Source organism: Tupaia chinensis, unplaced genomic scaffold (assembly GCF_000334495.1).
Source record: "Tupaia chinensis unplaced genomic scaffold, TupChi_1.0 Scaffold149383_1, whole genome shotgun sequence".
Taxonomy (NCBI): domain Eukaryota; kingdom Metazoa; phylum Chordata; class Mammalia; order Scandentia; family Tupaiidae; genus Tupaia; species Tupaia belangeri.
Window position 1 is genome coordinate 1,446,693 of NW_006209227.1, and position 22,248 is coordinate 1,468,940.

The window sequence follows — 22,248 nt, forward strand, 5'->3', positions numbered from 1 at the left end:
TAGTGTTTAGCTTTCATTCGTGAACATCCCATTGTTGCTCCCATATCATTTCCTTCAGCCTAGAGCGCTTCCTTCAGTGTTTCTGGTAGTGCATTTCCGCAGGTAGTGGATTTGTCTCCTTCACCTGAAAAATGTCTTTAGTTTACTTTCATTCCTGAAGGGCATTTTTGTCAGATATATAATTCAGGGCTGACAGTCTTTTCTTTCAGCCCTTTAAAGATATGTCGTGCCATTATTGTCTTTTGGCCACTACTGACGATGATAAGGATCTGCGGCCATTCAGGATGTCATTTCCTTGTATGTATGTCATTTTCCTTTGTCTCTTTCTCACTGGTTTTCAACAGTTTGATTATGATGAGTCTAGATAGAATTTTCTCCTTTGGGGTTTACCAAATTTCTTGGATCTCTATATTTAGATTTGAGTCCCAGATCCAAATGTGGGATGTTTTCAATCAATGCTCTTTTCTATTCTTGTTGACCTCTTATCTCCTTATCCTTTGAGACTCCGGTTAGCTTTATGCTTAACTTTTTTATATTGTAAGTCCATAATGCTTGCTTCATCTTTTACTCAATCTTCATTCTCTCTCTCTCTCTCTTTTTTTTTTTCTGAGAGGTTTTTGCTATAGGGCGCGTGCGCTTGCCAGAAAGACAGAGACAGAGAGACAGAAAGAGAGAAATCCCCCAGGGGGGGATGGCCCCATCACAATCCCTTCTCCTCCATTCTCCTCTCAGGATCTTGGGCATGCACGCACACGCGCCTGGCGTGAGTTTAAGTCACCGGGTCCGGGACTCAAACCGCGGTCGGCTATGTGGGAGTTCAGCCACATAGCCATTACACTAACTTCTGGTCCTTCAATCTTCATTGTCTGCTTTTCAGATTGTATAACGTCTGTTGATAGTTAATGCTCACCAAGTCTTTAATCTTTTTCTATTTTTCTAATGAGTGCATCTACCAAATTTTTAATTTCAGATATTGTATGTATTCATTTTGTATTTATATTTTTGTAAGCATTGTAATTACTTTTTTAGAGTTATTTTATTTATTTATTTATTTATTTAAATTTGAAGATACAACAGAGTCGTTTTATGGACCTTTACTAAAGTTGTTGACTTTAATATTTTGTTATTATTATTATTTTAAGGTTTTTGCCATAGGGTGTGTGCGCTCACCAGAGAGAGAGGGAGACAGTGAGAAGAAAATTGAGAAATCACCCCCCCCCCCAGGGGCAATGATCACAATACATTCCCTTCTCTTCTGTTCTCCTCCAGGGATTTTGGGCACCATACACACATACTCAGCATGAGCTTCAAGCTGCCAGGTCTGGGACTCGAACTACAGTCGGCCATGTGGGAGTAACTACAGTCGGCCATGTGGGAGTCCAGCAACGTAACCACTATGTCACCTGCTGGTTCCACTATTTTATTATTTTTTTAGTCAGTTATGATTGTCAGTGCTTTTTTTGTCTCATCTCTACTCAGTTTTTTTCTACTACTGAATTTTCTTATACCATTTCAGTTGTAAACAGAGTAACTTAAATGTGCTATACATTGTTGCCTTTTATATATGTTAATTGAGTCTTGTATGATCACTTGCTCAAAACTTGAATTTCAAAGGAATTTTTATTTCAAGAAAAATTCTGAAGTCACTTGTGTGTGTGCATGCCTGTGTGAATGTGCACGCATTTCTCTCATTCTACAGAAACTGTCTTCCTCGGGTGCAGGAGATAGACCGCGGATCCAGACTTCTTTACGTGACAGTCCGCCTGTCACAGCACTAGTGTGGCTCTCCCGTTCCAGCAGTTGGGTATGTCTTTCCCCTATTTCCGACGTCCTCCCATAGAAGTGATTCTGGTGGCCAGTAAGCCCAAGGTCTAGGTCTGCAGCATGGCCCGTGGAGGCAGAGAGGTTGGCGGCATAGGCAGGGTGCTATCCTTCTTTCTCTTTTTTTAAAGGTTTTCGTCACAAGGCATGTGCATGTGCCAGAGAGAGCCAGAGAGAGGGAAAGTGAGAAAACACCCCCCAGTAGGGGATGGCCATGCTGTAATCCTTTTTCTTCTGTTCTCCTCTCAGGATTTTGGCATGCATACACATGTGCCTGGCCTGATTTTCAGGCTGCCAGGTCTGGGACTTGAACTGTGGTCAGCCATGTGGCTGTCCAGTGCCTTAACCACCATGTCACATGCCAGCCCCTACAATACTCATTTTTAAAGTAATTTTTAATTTCTCTATTGGACTTTTGTATCTTTTCAGTCATTTTGAATGTTTTCCCCTTTACTTTAGTGAATTATTAAAGTGGATTTAGTCTTTGATAATTCTAACATCTAAGTCATGTTGAGGATGGGAGGTACTAATTTTTTTTCTCTTTAGAGCAGGTCATTTTTTTCTGAGTTCTTTGTCATCTTGATTGTGTCTTAAATATAGTTACTATTATGTTGCATTGTATCGACTGAATTCTGTTCAGGTCCTCTGAACAATATTGATGTTTCTTATTCCACTGGCAATTAGCTTCATACCCTTATAGGCTCAGGTTGTACGTCTCTCTCCTGTAGGAGATGCTGCACTGATTTGAGTCTCCTACACATCTGTACAGTCGAGGCAGCTGTCTGGGACCCATACAGCGTGCAGAAGAATTAGGGAGTTTTCTTCCTCGGCTCTTACCTGTTCTAGATTGCCATTGGCAGCCATCTCTGGTTGCCCAGGTTCTTTCCCTTTCTTCTTGCCAGGCGGCTTGGGGCTATGTGTTGATGTTTTAGCTGTCTACACTGCACTACCGTGATGGCAGCCTGCCCTTGGGGCACGGCTTCTATCCATCCCCAGCCAAACCAAACCAAACCAAACCAAACCAAACCAAACCATACCATGAAACTCACTGAAATACTAGGCGTTTCCCAGATTTCTACTCCTTGTGGCAATCTGTCTCTGTTTGTTTACTCTTTAGAATCTATAGCTGTTTCTGATATTTTTCAGAGTTTAGTTGGAGCCTGATTTATTTGTAAGTAACTTTTCAGTCTTTGATACCAAGCATGGGCTTGGCCAATTTACTATTTTCATCAGGAATTCACCTGGCTTGATATTGAAAGAACTTTTATTAAAAGATGAGACTAGAAAGGTAGGTTAGATTACAGAATTCAGTGACACCTCCTGAAGGGTTTTGAACAGGTACTTCATAAAATGTCTTTTTTGCTTGTTTGTTTTAAGTAAAATACAGATTGAAGAAGCGATCAATGTTTGAGAGACCTGTTAAGAAACTATTGTCATCTTTATGCTACACTGTTGGAACAACTTCAATTCAGACAGTGCTACCCAAGTTGAAAAGGAAGGTATTTAGTACAAATTTTAAAGATAGAATAGATACAATCTGGTAATAGAGTATTAATGGAGAGAGATTTGATGACTACTGTTTGCTGCCTAGGGATGATAATGAGGTCATTAATCTGGATGCAATACGCAGGTGGAAAATTTAGTTTGAGGAGAATAATAATTTGAATTAGAAACATGTTGCATGCAAAGTGCTTGCCAGTATTACTCAGCAGGACGTTGGAAAGTTAATGAAGAGTTTTGGACAGCAGGGCTGGAGATGTAGATTTAAAACACTTTAACAGAGAAGCGAGATGAGGCTTAAGGGTAGTCTTGTAAATGGTGAAGACTTAAGAGGTAAGGGAAAGTAGAGGGGTCACTAAGGAGAGCTGAGAATTGCAGAGAGAGAGAGAGAGAGAGAGAGAGAGAGAGAGAGAGAGAGCGAGCGAGCGAGAGCGAACCCTGTGGTGTACTGAAGGCCGGGTGAAGTGTTGTAGTCCTTAGTGCTGCTTATTGGTATTCTTCACACACGTGAAAGCCATGCTGAGAATATGCCATTATTTAAGTAATGAGGATTTTACTCCCCGGGATGAGCTTTCTTGGATAATGAGGACAAAAGTCTTATTCCAAGGAGAATTAAAGAGTATGTGATGTGGGAAATAGAGTTTATGAGTCTAGACCACTTTTTTCCCTTTTCTTTTTCTTTTTCTGTTTTCTTGGAGACGAGACTTGTGTATTCACTGGAGAGAGACAGAGACAGAGAGAAGGAAAATGAGAAGTCACCTCCTGGGAGAGATGGTCATGCCACAATCCCTTCTCCTCCATTCTCTTGGAATTTTGCATGTGCATGCATGCCCAGTCTGGGACTGAAACCATGGTCAGCCATGTGGGGTCTAGCACCTTAACCACCATGCCTCCTGCTAGCTCCAAGACTACATTTTAAAACTTTAGATGGGATAGGAATGAGAAAAATGGAATGCTAGCAGATAGCTTGACACACATAAAGGGGGAGCAGGGTCATGCTTTTAACTTGGTTGCGTGCTCTTGGGAAGTTCTTATGGAGAGAAAATGGCTGTGGTACAGTTCTAGAGTAGACGATACAAAGAGGGGAGAGAACGTACATTGGGAAGAATAGGTTGTAAATATGCAGGGACATTCCCTAATATAGGAAGGAGAGAGAGACCAGGTGCAGGTGTGGAGATGTTGTGTTAGGGAGAAGACTGGGAGGGAGTTGGGAATTGAAAGCATTGACCAAAAATTACAGAGTTAAGAGTTACATACCTTCAGTTATGACAGAGAAAATAGTTGGATACCAGTTCCTTCAGACAACAAGTAGAAAAGCCAGCCAGCCCCTCACCCTACCCTATTCCTTGAATCTGCTTGAAGATACCTAAAGGGAAATAATAGAGTGAATATCTAAGAGAGAATAAAAGGTTACGGAAATAACGTACTATTTGTGGCTCTTTTTCCCCAATGGATATTTCCTGGTTTTCAGCAGGGTCTACTGAAAAATCGAGCAGTACATTAATAGTTTCTTAGGACCAAAGGGATGGGGACTGGAATTCAGAGACAAAGATGGAGAGAGAAAGTGAGAAATCACTGCTAACGTGGGTGTGTGTGATTCTAGCGAGTCACTCTTACTTTAGATTGGTACTCTGAAGGGCACAACCTAAAAGTAGTGGTGAATTGGGTGTAGATAGGCCCTCATGGGGATTGGAGGTCCACTCTGAATATTTTTAAACCCTGAAAAAAGATTGAAGTAATGCACTGTCTTTGTCTCAGGTGCTTGGCTGAAGCAAATGTAAATCCTGTGTGGAAGATAATATACCAGACCTCAAATTGTTAGTAGAAAATTTCTGCAAATATAATGTCCAACCCATATGAAAAAATCAGGCATCGGGACCAGCGGGTGGCATGGTGGTTAAGGTGCTGGACACTCCCACATGGCCAACCACGGTTCAAGTCCTGGACCTGGTGGCTTGCTTTCTCACTTCCCCTCTCTCTCTCTCTGTTTCTCTCTGGTCAAATTAAAATAAATGGATGAATAAATAAAATTAAATAAATAATTATTTTAAAAAATCAGGCGTGATCAAATTACATGAACAAAATGTAACAGAAGCAACAGAAAATAGTATTAGATCCCCAGGGGCTTCTCATATTAAAGTTCCAAAGACTAGACTTAAGTATTGCTAATATTGTTATGCTTACCTTTTTCAGAGAGAGAAAAGACAACATTCAGCATTTCAGCAGAGAACTGGAAAATTAAAAAAAGGAAAGGAGAATTCTAAATTTGAAGCATAGTAACGGGCCAATCATTGGCATAGTAGTTAAAGTGGCTGGATTCCATATGGCTGCATGGTTTGAGTCCCAGACCTGGCAGCTTGGAAAACCCACCTGGCATGTGTGTGTGCATGCTCAAAATCCTGAGAGGAGAATAAAGGAGAAGGAACTGTGGTGTGGCCATCCTCCCTTCTAGAAGTGTGTGCGCGCGTGTGTGTGTATACTGTCTCACTTTCTATCTCTCTTTATTCCCCTCTCTGGTGAGCGTGTGACTTATAGCAAATTAAAAAAAGAAAATTAGGAACTTGATGGATTTAACAGAAGATTAGATAGAGCTGGAGAGAGAATTAGTAAAGTGGAAAAATTCATAGTAGAAAGGATGGAAAAGGGGCCTGTAGGTGGCATGGTGGTTAAGGTGCTGAACTCCCACATGTCCAACTGCAGTTCAAGTCCCAGACCCAAAGACTTGAACTCATGCCAGATGTGTGTGCATGTATGCCCCAAATCCCAGGATGAGAATGCAGAAGGGATTGTGGCATGGCTATTACCCCAGGGGGGTGATTTTTCTTTTACTCTCTCACCGTTTCTCTCTGGCGAGCACACCTGCCCTATGACTGAAATCTTAAAAAAAAAAAAAAAGGATGAAGAAGGCAGAGGAGATTGAGAGAAACATAGACACATTGATGAGATCACAAGATCAGAGTCCCTAAGGGCTAAGAGAGAATAGGTAGAAACAGTATTTGAAAGGAGTATGGGGGCCAGCAGATGGTGTAATGATTATGTCACTGGACTCCCATGTAGTCGACTGCAGTTCAAGTCCTGGACCTGGCAGCTTAAAATTCATGCTAGGCATGTGTCTGTGCATGCCCAAAATTCTAAGAGGCGAAGGGATTGCGGCATTGCTATTCTCCCTGGGGATGTTTTGCTTTCTGTCTGTCTGTCTGTCTTTGTCTCTCCAGTAAGCACACGTATCCTATAGCATAAATCTCTCCTAAAAAAGAAGAAAAAGGAATATGATAGAAAAATGTCCAAAACTGATGAATATTGTTAAACAACAGATTATTATTATTATTTTTTAGTTTTCTATAAGAGTGTGTGTGATCAACTGGAGAAAGAAAAAGAGAACGTGAGAAGTCACCCCTTGTGGGGGCCCATGCCACAATCCCTTTTCCATCCTCCTCTTGGGACTTTGGGCATGCATATATATGTGCCGGTGTGTTCATCAAGCCACCAAGTCTGGGACCTGAACCACTCAGTTGGCCATGTGGGACCCAGTTCCCCTAGCCCCCATGACACCTGCTGGCTCTTAAGCAACAGATTTAAGAAACTGTATTAACACCTAGGCTATTAAAGAAACCCATGGCTTTGGCATAGCGTAGTCAATCTGCAGAAAACCAAAGACAGAAGAATTTCCAAAGTTATCTGGGATGGGGAGAGAAAACAGTAGTCTTTCTGAGAATCAACGATTAGACTAATGGCTAACTTCTCAACAAAAACAGCAGAGATGTTAAGACAGCGGAATGACGTCTTCACAGTAGAGACAGTCACTGGCAGTTTTGTATTTTAAACCTTATAGAATACCTCATGAGAATAAAGTTGAAGTACAGATGTTTTAAACGTAACAAGTTTTTAGTTGCAATAGTCATTCTTTAAAATTGCTCAAAAAAATGGCTAGTGGCTTCCATGTTGGACAAAACAAATGTAGGAAATTCTCATTACTTCAGAAAGGACAGCACAGTTCTAGGTATTAAGAAATCCCAGGGGAACCAGCAGTTAGCGTAATGGCTATGTTGCTGGACTCCCACGTAGTCGACCGTGGTTCGCGTCCCGGACCCGGTGGCTTAGAACTCACGCTGGGCGCGTGTGCGTGCATGCCCAAGATCCCGAGAGGAGAATGGAGGAGAAAGGATTGCGGCGTGACCATCCCCCTGGGGGGTGATTTCTCGCTTTCTGTCTCTATGTCTCTCTCTGTCTGTCTGGTGAGCACACGCGCCCTATAGCGAAAACCTCTCCAAAAAAAAAAGGAAATCCCAGGAGGATCTTTTGAACAACATTCTACCTCCATCATGAAATTTTAGATGAACTTGACAAATTTTTTTCAGTTTAAAGATTAAAAAAAATTATTGATTTAAATTTTATTTATCATTATTTATTTATTTTTAATTTGACCAGATGGAGACAGCGAGATAGAGAGGGAAAGTGAGAAAGCAAGCTGCTAGGTCCGGGACTTGAACTATGGTCAGTCATGTAGGAGTCCAGTATCTTTTTATTTCTGGAGAGGTTTTTGCTATAGGGCACGTGCATGCTCCCTAAAGATGGAGAGAGACAGAAAGCGAGAAACTACTCCCTGGGGGATGGCCATGCTGCAATCCTTTCTCCTCCCCTATTCTCTTCTCGGACTTTTGGGCACAGTGGTGTGGGACTCAAACCGTGGTCAACTACATGGGAGTCCAGTGACATAGCCCTTATGCCATCTGCTGGTCCCAGGAGTCCAGTGTCTTAACTACCACACTATCTGTTGGCCCAGACAGATGTTTATAGAAAATATGAATTAACAAAACTGATCCATGAAATTTTTAAAAATCTGGACTGTTTTATATGTTAAAATTTTTCATTTTTTTTCCCTCCTATGATGCCTTTGTCTGGCTTTGGTATCTGGGGAATATTTTCTTTATGTAATGAGTTCCCTCTATTTTCTGATAAAAGTTTTAAAGGATTAGTATTGTTTTTTTTTTCTTTCAATGCTTGGCAGAATTTGCCACTGAAGCTATTGGGGGCATAGACATTTTTCTGTTGAAACACTGAAAATTCGGTACTGATTCCGTTTCCTTACTTGTTACCAGTCTATTCATGTTTTCTGTTTCTTTAGTCACTTTCAGTAACTTTTGTCTTTCTAGGAATTCGCTTTGTCTAAGTTGTATAAACAGCATGCAGTTGTTCATTGTATTCCCTTATAATCCTTTTAATTCCTATAGTTTGTAGAGAGATCCCCTCTTTCATTTTTTTGTTCTGTGGTTGCCCTGTGGAAGTAGATGGGTCCCTTTCCAGTTAACAGGTAGGATGTCTATGTTGAAAACCCTCCACATACCAAGGGAATTTTAGAATACATATTGCTTATTCGAGAGACTCCAGGGTTCAGTAAAGTTGGTATAAGCGGCTCTGGACTGTTGAGTGAAGCAGACAGAGTAGAATAGCTCTTTAGAATGTCTACGTGACTAGGGAAGAATTCCCATGTATAGGCTGGGAATTTGAAAATTTGAATTACCTCCTGGGGATTCCTGGACCACTTTGGGAGAGCTAGGTATGGTGGGGCATGCCTGTGGTCCCAGCTACTTGGGAGGCTGAGGCAAAATTCTGGTGACAACACAGAGAGGCTCTGTCTACAGCCCCCAGTTCCTCCCACCACATGAATTGGGAGTAAGTATGGGATGGCAGGAGCCCCAAACTGAAACACTACGAACTTCCACAGTTCTTCCCAAGATTCAGTAGATTTTCTTGAGCCCGTGCTTCTCAGTTTGTTGTTTTTGGTCAATGTCAGGGTCTTTAATTGGTTTTGACAGTTTTGTCCAGTTGTATTGGTTTTGTTTTGGGTAGATAATATTTGTCAAACTCCTCATTATGCTGTTCTAGATGTCCTTCCTCCTGCCTCCTCCCTTTCCCTTTTTTCTTCCTTTTCTTTCTGTCTTTGTCTCTCATTTTAAAACATTTAAATTTTATTCAAACCCAAATTGATTTCAAAATGCTGTGAAGTGAGGAACTACTGGTTATTTTAAAAATGATGTTAAGTAGTGTCTTGCTTTTTGATGAGTCCATGTTTCTCGCTGGTCTGTAATGTAAATTGTTCATCTTTCTAATTTCACAGAAATCTATTTAAACTCTGTACTCTTTTTTTGTTGTTATTCCATCAATTAGGCCTCTTTCACTTGTTTTCTCCATCTTTTGCTTTCCTTTGTTGCTTTCTGAGCTTCTGAATAGATCCAGCCTTTTCTCTCTTTAACCCTGTCTTTTGACTTTCTCTCTTTTATACCCGCACTACGTAGGTTCATAAATTTTATCTGCTCCTGCTGCTCATAGCGCTGAAACTAGGCTAAGACAAGAGATGCATGAACACAGACATTCTAGGATGCGCTCACTCTTGGGTTCTGCAAGTGTGGGGCTGGCACTTGCAGGACTTTTGCTTTTCCAGATTTTGTACCTTAGTTCTGGGCTGTTCCAGCGCAGTCCTGGCCTTACTCTTCACACTTCTTATTAATGTATTTGTGTTGTAACCTGACTTCTGTCCCAAGTAGGATTTGTTTATTCAGATTTCCAACTGCCTGCTGTGCAGTGTGCTTTGTGTTGGGGTTGGGGAATATAGAGGGTTTCAAGGCATTACTTCTCCCACCTAAGTGCTTTGTTCAGGTTTACTCTCTCAAGCCTAGTGTCTTTTCTCCATTTTTCATCATTCCTGCCCTCTTGTACCATGTGACACTATTGACAGTTTTGCCCTATCATCTTAACCCCAGCCCAGCTCTTCAGAATGTATGACTATTTCCTTACTAGGATACCTTCTCTAGGAACCAGTGGGCAGCAGGGCAGTGGTCCCCATTCTGCAAGCTGGTGAGGGCTGGAAATTGACTTGTACTTTCAGTGTGTCAGGGGAGGAGTGCTCAGGATTCCTTCAGGAGGTGAGTGGGCCTTCACAGCTATGTCCAGGGGTCGGATGGTTACTTGCTTCTGCTTTGCCTCTCACGTACGCAGAGAACCTTTCCACCACCTTCCAGTGCGTCAGCACCCACCGGTGAGCCTTGACTCCGTGCCTGACTGTCTGCCGTTTTCGTTTCCTCGGTCCTGTGTTCTTTTCTCATTCTTTGCTGACTTATTTTTAATGTGATTTCTCTGAATGATTCTTTTCTGCTTGATGTTCTCACTGCTTATTTATGAAAACAAACTAATTCATCTAAGGAATGGCTTTTGAGCACCTATTTTGAGCTTGGTACTGTGGGGCCCCTGGGGTTACAGTGATGAACCAACTAAACATTGCTTGTCTTTCTGAATTCAGGAGACATGCAAATCACACAAACTGGGATTTTCATGCTAAAGGAAAGGTACAAACATAGTTGACCTGGGGACATGCGAGTTGACGTCTCTGAAGCTCCATTTCACTTAACTGACAGTAACTCTCTTCTTTGAACTTTTGTCTTTACCAGGGTTGCTACCTTATTTTCAGTTCTGACTCTTGTTTTTGAATTGTTGGCATCTTGCCCTAAGCCTTCATCCTACCCAAGGCTGCTGTTATTTGTATTCTCATTCACAGTGGGCCCAAACTCTGATCGCGAATCTTTTGGACTCCTTTAGGAGGTCTTGTCTCCTTGTTTTCTTAACACCTGCTTTATTGGTTCATTTCCTACATCTTTATTAGCTTCTTTGTTATATCTCCCACTTCTTTGCATTTCCTAAAAGTTGCCTTAATCTAAATTTTGTCAAGGAAGAGTGCCCAGAACTTCTCCTAGGTGAACGGGCCTTCGCAGCTGTCAGGGGACAGGGGGATTGCTTCTTCGTCTGTTGTCCTAGACCTTCCTCTGTGTCAGCTTGTCCTTTCTCAGCAATCCACCCATTCTTGAACACTTTGGGTTACCGTCTTTATGCAAATAGCTAATTTCTCTATGTTATGCCCTAGTTTACAAGTATAGTCATGCATTGCTTATTGAAGGGAGATATTCAGAGAAACGTGCTGTTGAGTGATTTCACTGTTGTGTGAACCACGTACTTACACAAACCTAGATGGCACAGCCTACTACATGTACTATAAGGCATAGCCTCTTGTTCCATGTTGTATCGTGTTGAGCAAGTGGCATGATGCTCCTCGTGGCTATATTTGGTGGCTCACTCCATACGGAGGCATATATTGTCCCTAGTAGAATTCATCATCTTTTCTTGCCACCTCCTCGCTCACCTCTCCACCTGCCTGGTCGCCAGCACTAGGGAAGGGTCTCTTCCTTTCAGGGTCCACACGTGCAACTCTAGCTCAGCCTGCCTTTCTGTTTGTCCATCTGTTCATTTCCTACATCTTTAGGATGGTTCTTCCTGGTTCTCCTCTACGTGCAGATGCCCCGTCTCTCTCAGTCTCAGAGGATGCCGACTCCTGTGCCAGGCTGTGTTTTCTCTTTTGCTCATTCATGCTCCAGAAACTCCCAAATGCCTTTGAAAAGCCAGGCTGGTTTTCTAGACCTTCCAACTTGTTTTAATTTTCTTGCCACTGCCTCCCTTCATATAGGCTGGATTCTGCCCAAATGGAATTAATGTTGCAAGAACTTGTCTGTGTTTTTCTGTTTGTATCTCTAATTTGTCTTTTTTTTTTTCTTTTTCCCCAGCAGTCTCTTTTCTTAAATTTGCAGTTCTTCCTTAAAATCTTTCCTAAAGTTTTCAGATTTCCTGACCTGGAGATACCCCTTCTTTCTCGTATGTGCATGTCTGCATACTTTAAAAGACATATAGTGCCTACCACTCCTCACCTGGAGTTAGTTGTCATTTCGATACGACTTAAACACTCATAAACCTTTGTATCCCTCACTGTGCCTCATATAGTGTCTGGCAGGAGTATTGGTTGAATTAATGAGTGGATGAATGCGCTTCTGGCTTAAACTCGAAGGCAATCTGAGCTCTCTCACTCCCTTCCTGGTTAAGGCCATCTCTTTCTTGCCCTTCTCCTAACTGGATTAACTTTGCCTCTGAATCTACTCATGGCCTAGGTATCCTGTCACCCTTTGTCTTTGTTGCTTTTCTTCTCCTGAATTAATATTAGTTTCAGTTTAGAGAAAAATTACATCATTTTGGTGAAGGATAGGAAACGTAGAGGAAATGGAAGCACTGTTTAGAATGACATCGCGATCCATTTTCTAGGAAAGCAGGCTGCCCACCAGGATTTTGGAAATGTGCAAATATGGACTTGACTCAGTCTCATGGCCGGCAGAGGTGAGAAAGTAGAGGTTGTGATGACATGATCAGAATCCAGGTAGAAGGCAGCTGGCTGCAGGACCCCACAGCCCAGTGTGCTGATCCGCGTGGCGGCTCTTGTTTTCCTTAGAAGGAGCGGCCTGATCTTCTGATCAGACAGTTGGTTTGAGCTGATGGCAGGTAAGAGTAGGGGAATAGATATCCAGCAAATATATTGCCATTTTTTGAAAGCTTGTGAACTGTATGGGGTTTCCTAAAAGTGCTGGGGATCAATTTGTGGCAGTGAATTAGGTTTCGATGATGAATTCTGAAGAGCTGTTTGTATATGTGTGTATGTGTGCGGGTGCATGTGTGTGTATAAAAAGTATATTTAGGTTAAGCTTAGTAACTGCTACATCTTGAGCCCTAATTTAGTACCTAGTTTAGTTTTTGCATTCTAGATTGTTCTGCCGTTTTCAAAACCACATTTTCTCCTGTTTTTGTGTATTGGAATACAACTACATAATTCCTTCTTTTTTGCCTCATTGTCCTGTTTGTAGAGATTTTTAGTTGTGGTGGCTCAAAGCAGCAGCCTAGTGGCACCTGTGAAGTTGAGGCCTTGAAACTCGGACAAACGTTATGCCTGACTACTGCCCAGGACAGTGTTACGCCAGGATCCAGGAGGGGACCATGTTGCCTTGGCCATCCTAGCCCATCTGAATTTCCGAGGGGACAGAGGCCCGCTGCTCTCCAGTCACCAATCTCTCTTTGTTTCAGCTAGTGACAGCCGAGCTGCTCAAGGCAGGAAGAACTCTGAGCAGAGCAGTGGAGGCTCCCTGGACTAGAGAGAAGAGGCCACCTTGGAACCAGTAATGAGCCATCCTGACTACAGGCTGAACCTCCGGCCCCTGGGGACCCCTAGAGGTAGCAAAAGGAAAATGGAGTGTGTCCTTGCAGCGGAGCACTGCCTTACAAGAAGAATGGGAGTGCAGGCAGAGGGTGGCTCTTGGGACTCAGGGGGTCTGTCATCCTTTCGGTGACCTATTAAATATTCTTTTGTGTTATGTGTTCTAGAATTAGATGTGGTTTCTTGTTGTCTTAATTTATTGCTATATTGAGTACAGCTGTTAAATTCCTTCCAGTGAAGTGACAATCTTCTATTACTTCCTACTTTTATAAAGATTGTGCCTGTGCACAGCAAAGCATACCAAGCTTGTTACGCAGATTATGCTCCATACATGCCGTGGTGCTGTTTAATGCGTAGTCTCTCCATGTGCGTGGTATTCATGTTTCCTTCTCCACTCTGCCTTTTCGTGACTCTTTGAAATCATCATCAGGGAGTTTTATTCTGTCGTTGGTCTTTTTAAATAACAATAACAAAATTGTGTGGCATCTCCAGTTTTGAAAATACAGAGACGTATGAGGAAAGAGTTGATCGCTGCCTCATGTTTCTAGGTGTGTCTTCTGTGGTTGGACCACACGGTGTTGGTGCTTCACCAGGTGACAAAAAGTCAAAGAACAAGTCCATGCGAGGGAAGAAAAAGAGCGTGTTTGAAACCTACATGTCCAAGGAGGAAGTTTCAGAAGGCCTGAAGAGAGGAACACTTATCCAGGTGCTTAAAATCTACCAGAAGGCTATTCCTTGCATATGTGGAATCCAAAGCAGTTCCTTACTCGTTAAACTGTTTCCTGTTGGTGCTGTGTGCCGGGAGAGAGGATGACATGAGGCTCCGGGCTTACTGCCTCTTAGACCCACAGTGCGTTTAGAGGTGAGAAGCGCCTCCCCACAGGACAGGCAGAGTGCTCTGAGGCCTGAGAGGACGAGCAGTATCTCCAGTTGGGGTTGCCTGGGGTGCTTCACTGGGAGGGATGTATTTGAGGCAGGCCATGGTTTGATGTGGTTTGGATAAGTGAAGATGAGAGAGAGCTTTGCAAGTGGAGAGAATGAGCTGCTAAAGACAGAAGTGGGAAATTGGGTTTGCCTGGAGCTCATGGATGCTGAACTACTGAGAAATGGATAAAGTTGGGAAGGAAACAGTAAATAGCAATAGGTAATGTTTGTTGAGTGCTTTGCATTTTATAAAAAAGTCCACAGTGAGCTTCGTACCTTGGCAGAGCAAACCTTTATTGAGCATCGTGGGAGCCAGGACCAGTCTTGGCTCAGAGCATGCTGTGTGGGTGCTCTCTGGCAGAAGGGATAAGACTGCCTTTCTGTTTTCACGTTTGCAGCCCGGTGGGGGATGGCAGTCATGTGGGGTAAAGTGGCAAGTGCTCAGGTCACAGAGTGACTGGGCTTATGGGGCAGTGTGGGGAAACTGAGAAGCTGTGTGGACCAAGGTTCTGGAGAGGCTTGGAGGAGGTGACCCGTGGAGTGATTATCCAAGGGCCGCTATTGTCCAGCTCTGTTAGTGAGTGATCTATCTGTGTGTGTGGGCAGGATGGAGAGGTGGTGGCACCAGTGCTCATGGAAACTTAGGAAATAGCATGAAAGAATGCAGCTGGGGTCTCCTTAGGCATGGAATACATGCAGGTTTTGAGACTAGAAAGGGAGGCAGACTACATATTCTTTGAATTAAGTCTATTTTACAATTCTTGGGTTAGTATAGAAATATTGCTGTGTAAGTTAGCGTAATGGCTATGTTACTGGACTCCCATGTAATCGACCACGGTTTGTGTCCCAGACCCGGTGGCTTAAACTCATGCTGGGTGCATGTGCATGTGTGCCCAAGATCCCAAGAGGAGAATGGAGGAGAAGGGATTGTGGCCTGGCCATTCCCCCGGGGGGTGATTTCTCGCTTTCTGTCTCTCTGTCTTTACGGTGAGTGCACGCGCCCCATAGCAAAAAACTCTCCCCCCCCCAAAAAAAAGAAATATTGCTGTGTATTACCTGGCTCGCTTGTAAGTGTTGACTGTATTCCAATTTCTTTATTTGTGAGAGTGTGTGTGTGCACACACACATGCACACAGGCCCAGAAATCATAGGGGCAGAGAGAGGGGAGTGAGAGACAGAGATAGAGGGGGAGAAAGAGAGAGAGAGAGGCACATTCCATAGAGTCTTGTCACACTGGGCTCCTTCCTCTTGCCCTCCAGCCCACTGGATCTTGGACTCTCACACACATGTCTGTGTGTTTCAGTGTGATTGGGCTGGAGATTTAAACCATGGTTACCTTGTAGGATCCAGCCTCTCTTGCGTAGCACATTACTGCCGCACCACTGAACTGCCCTTGTGTTCCATTTCTTTACTTCTGAGAGCCCAGTTTTTACCATATTTGTGTTTTCTGCTGAATATCTAACCATTTAACAGATGCTATAATGTTATCTTCCTTTTCTTTTTCTTTTTTTCTTTTTTTTTCCTTTTTGCTACAGGACATGTGTGCTCCCCAGAGAGACAGAAAGAGACAGAGAGACAGAGAGTGAGAAATCATCCCCCAGAGGAGATGGCCACGCCGCAATCCCTTCTCCTCCATTCTCCTCTTGGGATCTTGGGCACGCATGCACATGCACCTGGTGTGAGTTTAAGCCACTGGGTCTGGGACTTGAACCGTGGTCGACTACATGGGAGTTCAGCGACAAAGCCATTATGCTAACTGCTGGTCCCTCTTCCTTTTCTTTTAAGTTGATTTTTTCTTTCATCACACACACACACGCATGCACACACGCACACAGACACAGACACACACAGACACACACAGATACATCTGTGCACTTCACCATGTGGTGATCATCTCCTCAGCCTTCCAGTTAGGATCGCAGGTGTGCACGGGTGTCCTGTTTGGGTCAGCCCACAGTCCAAACCCAGGCCTCCCATGTGACCCTAGCATTGTGCAGCAGCGCCCCACATCACTGTAGCTGGGCTTCTCTTCCCTTTTATCCTCTTTTTTTATATTTGCCTTTGGTCAAGTGCACATGTAATGGATATAGACTCTCGAATAAAAATAAAAAACTGTCCTTTAACAAATGATTGATCTTTATCATTAGAGTACTATTGGCTTTTTAAAAAGCATCCCCTGGCTTTCTTCGACAAGGCCTCTCTTAGGAGAGTAGAAGTTTACCTGGACATCTGTCCATTCGGTAACCCATCCCTTTGCTCGTCCTCATTCAGCCCACGCAGACCTCTCTTGTGCTCCAAATCTCCTGGTCCTCTCTCGTTTCGTGTGTGGACCTTCTGTGCCTCTCCCACTCTCATGTCCTATCACTTTTCCCCCGGGCCACTCTGCTCCATTCACCCTGGACTTTAAGACCTTTCCTCTGAGAACTGTGCTCCTTGCTTCTCCTGTGTGACTTTGTACATGCTGTTCCTCAGGCTTGGAATGCGTCTTCCCACCATCTTGATGTAATCGTCCTTGCCCTTTGAGTCCTACCTAAATGTTACCCACTTAGAGAAGCCTCACTTTAATTTTCCAAGTGGAGTTGGTGGTTACTGCTTTCTGGAAGCTGGCTTTTTTGGTCAACACTTTAAACCTATTACCATCTCTGGGCTTTTATGCTTCCCCAAATAGACTGTCCGCTTCCTGATGGCAGGAGTCATGTCTCATTCCACCAGTTAGCGTAGTGCTTGGCAGTTGATAGAGGCTTAATCAATTTATATTAAGTGTTTATGGACTCAATAAAGGGTCAAAATACTCTCTTTTGAGAAGGATGAGGGAAACTTATAACTGAAGGAGGGAGAGGACAGTCACTATTCTGAAACAGGATTTGCTTTTGGTCCCTTTTAATTTTTATTGACATTAAAATAAAGCAAAACAAAAATCCGATCAATATAACAGCTTCATTCCCAGGAGCTCTAAGTGATTCCTCCTGGCCTGTGATATCATGAGGCTCTGCCGCCAGGGCCTCCCCCCACATCTGAGAACAGTTGTTCTTTGCAGATGGGGAAAGGAATGGGTTCCAGATATGAGGTCACCGTGTGAAATGTACAACACTGTAAATAAGATTTTCATAGGCAGAGAAACAGAGGCCATCTGCTTTCTGATATAAACTTTCCGGGTGCAGGCCTTGCTGGGTAAGGTAGAAAGCCAGAAAAGGAGAGTATTTTAGTGCTTTTGGAGAAAATTAAACTTATCAGATATATTTTGAAACATTTGTTAACTTTTGTACTCAGCCTTAAGCATATTGTGACCTCTGCAGAGAAGAAACTTACATTGAGAGATGTTAGGAGAATTTTAAAACAATGGGAGTGGAGTAGTATTTATATTTTGTTTTCAATACCTTGACCAATAATTGGATGTTTCATTAGGATTTTCTTTACCCTGTGTGGGCAAAAGAAGACCACGGTGACCAAAGGAATCTCTTTTTTGTGTTTAAAACTGACCAGCAGTAACGCATGATCATGCAGTATCTGAGTTATCTTCTAATAAGGAAGGTCTCACATGAAAGAGCAGGTGTCATTTGTCTGTCCACATGTACAGTGGTGGGAGGTTGTGGGGGGCGTTGGAGAAATGATTGAATGGGATAGACACACCTGGAAGGGGCCCTGGATGGAGATGATGACAAGGCACCATGGGGATGGCCTGTGGGAGATTATCTCTGAGTGGAGGTGCGAAGGGTGGGAATGAGTCAGCTATTAGAAGAATTGGGAAAGAACCTACGCAGAAAGATCAGCTCCTGGAGCAGCACGGGAGGAAGGCAGCCTACTAGAACATAGCGACAAAGGGAACCATGCCAGGGGATGTGTTGGAGAGAGGGCATCAGGTAGGGGCCCCAGGCTGTGTGGGAGAGTCAGCTTTACTCAAAGAACAGTGGGTGCGTGGAGCAGAGGAAGAAAGGGATCTGTTCTACAATTTAGAAACATCTCCCAGGCCGTCATGAGACGCAGAGTTGAGAGTGGAAGCTGTTGAAGTAAACCAGGCAAGACAGCCTGGCGACGTGAGCAGGGTGGACGGGACCCGGAGAACTGCCGTGAATGCCGATGGGATAGTGTGGGAGGTGGGGCAGAGAGAGGACTGAAGGGTGACTACTGCTTTTCAGTTGGGCACCTGGATGGGTGGGGTTGCCATTAGCCAAGACAGGGAAGCTCAAAGGTTAGACCGTGGTGCTGATTGGGGCGAGAAGGGGACAGATGGCATAAGCCAGTGAAGGGGCTCTGATGGCACCTCTCACAGAGAGGCAGTTCTCAGTAGTTGCCTGGAGTCGCGCAGCTGGGGCTTGACTGTGACATGAAAGTTGGCAATTTATTTAACCTCTCGGTTTCTTTACCTCAAAAATGGAAGATAATCAATAGTGTGGTTGTGAGGGCTACATTAGTTGACAGAAATAAAGCTCTTGAAACAGTGCAGCGTGTAGTGTACCTGTGTGCAGTGTGCAGTGTGCGGTGTGCAGTGCAGCGTGTAGTGTACCTGTGTGCAGTGTGCGGTGTGCAGTGTATCTGTGTGCAGTGTATCTGTGTGCAGTGTATCTGTGTGCGCCGTGTGGTGTGCAGTGTATCTGTGTGTGGCGTGCAGTGTATCTGTGTGCAGTGTATCTGTGCACAGTGTACCTGTGTGCAGTGTATCTGTGTGCAGCGTGCAGTGTATCTGTGTGCAGCGTGCAGTGTATCTGTGTGCAGCGTGCAGTGTATCTGTGTGCAGCGTGCAGTGTATCTGTGTGCAGCGTGCAGTGTATCTGTGTGCAGCGTGCAGTGTATCTGTGTGCAGCGTGCAGTGTATCTGTGTGCAGCGTGCAGTGTATCTGTGTGCAGCGTGCAGTGTATCTGTGTGCAGCGTGCAGTGTATCTGTGTGCAGCGTGCAGTGTATCTGTGTGCAGCGTGCAGTGTATCTGTGTGCAGCGTGCAGTGTATCTGTGTGCAGCGTGCAGTGTATCTGTGTGCAGCGTGCAGTGTATCTGTGTGCAGCGTGCAGTGTATCTGTGTGCAGCGTGCAGTGTATCTGTGTGCAGCGTGCAGTGTATCTGTGTGCAGCGTGCAGTGTATCTGTGTGCAGCGTGCAGTGTATCTGTGTGCAGCGTGCAGTGTATCTGTGTGCAGCGTGCAGTGTATCTGTGTGCAGCGTGCAGTGTATCTGTGTGCAGCGTGCAGTGTATCTGTGTGCAGCGTGCAGTGTATCTGTGTGCAGCGTGCAGTGTATCTGTGTGCAGCGTGCAGTGTATCTGTGTGCAGCGTGCAGTGTATCTGTGTGCAGCGTGCAGTGTATCTGTGTGCAGCGTGCAGTGTATCTGTGTGCAGCGTGCAGTGTATCTGTGTGCAGCGTGCAGTGTATCTGTGTGCAGCGTGCAGTGTATCTGTGTGCAGCGTGCAGTGTATCTGTGTGCAGCGTGCAGTGTATCTGTGTGCAGCGTGCAGTGTATCTGTGTGCAGCGTGCAGTGTATCTGTGTGCAGCGTGCAGTGTATCTGTGTGCAGCGTGCAGTGTATCTGTGTGCAGCGTGCAGTGTATCTGTGTGCAGCGTGCAGTGTATCTGTGTGCAGCGTGCAGTGTATCTGTGTGCAGCGTGCAGTGTATCTGTGTGCAGCGTGCAGTGTATCTGTGTGCAGCGTGCAGTGTATCTGTGTGCAGCGTGCAGTGTATCTGTGTGCAGCGTGCAGTGTATCTGTGTGCAGCGTGCAGTGTATCTGTGTGCAGCGTGCAGTGTATCTGTGTGCAGCGTGCAGTGTATCTGTGTGCAGCGTGCAGTGTATCTGTGTGCAGCGTGCAGTGTATCTGTGTGCAGCGTGCAGTGTATCTGTGTGCAGCGTGCAGTGTATCTGTGTGCAGCGTGCAGTGTATCTGTGTGCAGCGTGCAGTGTATCTGTGTGCAGCGTGCAGTGTATCTGTGTGCAGCGTGCAGTGTATCTGTGTGCAGCGTGCAGTGTATCTGTGTGCAGCGTGCAGTGTATCTGTGTGCAGTGTATCTGTGTGTGGTGTGTGGTGTGCAGTGTATCTGTGTGCAGTGTGTGGTGTGCAGAGTATCTGTGTGTACCGTGCAGTGTTCAGTGTACCCATGTGTGCTGTGTGAGGTGCAGTGTATCTGTGTGCGGCGTGCAGTGTGTCTGTGTAGGTGGCTTTGAGGGGGCTTTTATTACTTTGCGAGGAGTATCTGCTGCTCAGTTCAGGTGGTGCTGCCATGAGGACATCACTGTCCACAGCTGCTAGATCTTGGGGTTTTTAAAGAAAATCTGGAAATTCATGATTTTAGTGTGAAATTCCTCAGCTTTAAGTGCTCTCAGGCATCTTGTCAGCCAAATAAAACACGTTCGTGGTTGCCAGGTTAGACCAGTTAGCCTGGTTGTGTGGTATGTCCCTGCAGTGCCATGGCACCTGGAGCAGAGGAGGTAGGCAGTTGGGGGGGGACAGTGGATCTTTGCTGTCGAAGATAAGAGGAAGAAGGGACCTGAGGCTTAGGGTTTTCACGGACAAGAAATTAATGACAGGTCATGACAACTTGGTGGCCCAGGAAAGGAGTATACAGAGTGGGAGGAAGAAAATGTATACTGAAAATGTGGTCAGGGCTATGGGTAGGAGGGCTTAGTGAAGCCGAGGAGTTGTTGAAGTGGGGTTTCTGCCACAGAGCTGGAAGGACAGATGGTCATGACGGCCAGTGTGGGATTGTTTCTGGATCTGGAGGTAGTATAATTAGCAGTGAAGACAGGGTCCAGACTATGGACATGAGGGAGCTGGAATAAGACACAGCTGGAGTGGCATGAGTCTGGCTGTCAGTATGGCCGTGAAGTCCCCAGAATGTTCCTCGGGTGGCGGGAAAGGCGGTAGCTGTGAGTCAGAGTGTAGCGATTTAGGGCGATGGCTGAGGGTTTGAAGTTGCCAGCACCAAGGAGGAAGAACTAGAGCTAATGACATGAACTTTCAAATATCTGAGGTTTTTGAAGGAAAATGGAGGGAAAAGATTAAAGCCACAAATGAGGAGACATTCCTCCCCTTGGTCCCCGAGATATGTGGAGTACGAGAGAGAAAACAGACTCCCTTGAAGGCACTCAAGGGAAGCTGCAGCACCAGGGAACAACCAGGTTTCAGAGAAGTCAGAGCGTCACAGGAGCAGCTAGAGACAGGGTGGAGGCTCTCGGACCCTCACTGGTCAGGTCCAGGCTTAGGAATGGTTTTTAGGAGGAATAGACATCGGATATTGGGTCAGGTTAAGGGATGGTTATAAAGATACAGATATAAGAGCCTTGGATCTCTGTAGGTAAGACAGAACATCCAGGCTGGCCCTGTGGCCTAGTCACTAACGGAGCCAGATCTTACATGGGCAACTGTAGTTCGAATCCCAGTCCTGGCAGCAAACATGCCAGGCATGTATGCATCTGTGCCCAAAATAAGACAGGATGGAGAAATGGAGGAGAAAGTATTGCAGTGTGACTGTGCCCCAATGGGTGGCGCTTTCTTTCTTTGTCTGTCTGTCTGTCTGTCTCTCTTTGGTGAATGCACCTATTCTCTGGTAATTAAAAGAAAAAAGACAGAACCTCTGCTGGAAGTCTCTTTTCCTTAAAAGACCATCCATTGATGGGCTTCCCTGGCGGTCCCTCTGTCATGCCGTAGGAGCCACTGGTCTGCCGCGGAGCTCTGCCATAGTCTCTTTTCTAGCAGTGACGTGTGCACTCTCGTGGGTCTGTCCCTGAGGTCCTGTTCTTAAGAGTTGTTCTCCACTCAAACTCAGAGATACTGTTCTGGAACAAGGCTTCTAGCCTTCCCTGTTTGCTTTTCTATATTGGGCAGTTTGGGATAGAAAATATAGAATAAAATCGTTATGGTCCTTCTAATTTCTTTCTTTCTTTCTTTCTTTCTTTCTTTCTTTCTTTCTTTCTTTCTTTCTTTCTTTCTTTCTTTCTTT

General features: G+C 44.6%; 1 protein-coding gene across 3 annotated transcripts in view; it reads left to right on the forward strand.

Annotated features, from left to right (window-relative positions):
• Positions 1-22,248, forward strand: part of DIS3L2 (DIS3 like 3'-5' exoribonuclease 2) — a 456,478-nt gene that overhangs the window by 44,401 nt on the left and 389,829 nt on the right. Inside the window, exons 2-4 of one of the 3 annotated variants that reach the window (XM_006171131.3) lie at positions 1,700-1,804; positions 13,270-13,416; positions 13,948-14,105. In XM_006171131.3, coding sequence (XP_006171193.1) covers positions 13,365-13,416; positions 13,948-14,105 — 210 coding nt within the window. In that variant the 5' untranslated portion in view covers positions 1,700-1,804; positions 13,270-13,364. Of the gene's footprint in view, positions 1-1,699; positions 1,805-3,224; positions 3,321-13,269; positions 13,417-13,947; positions 14,106-22,248 lie in introns of those variants that run through there. The other 2 variants (XM_027769346.1, XM_006171133.3) reach the window with 2 other exon arrangements.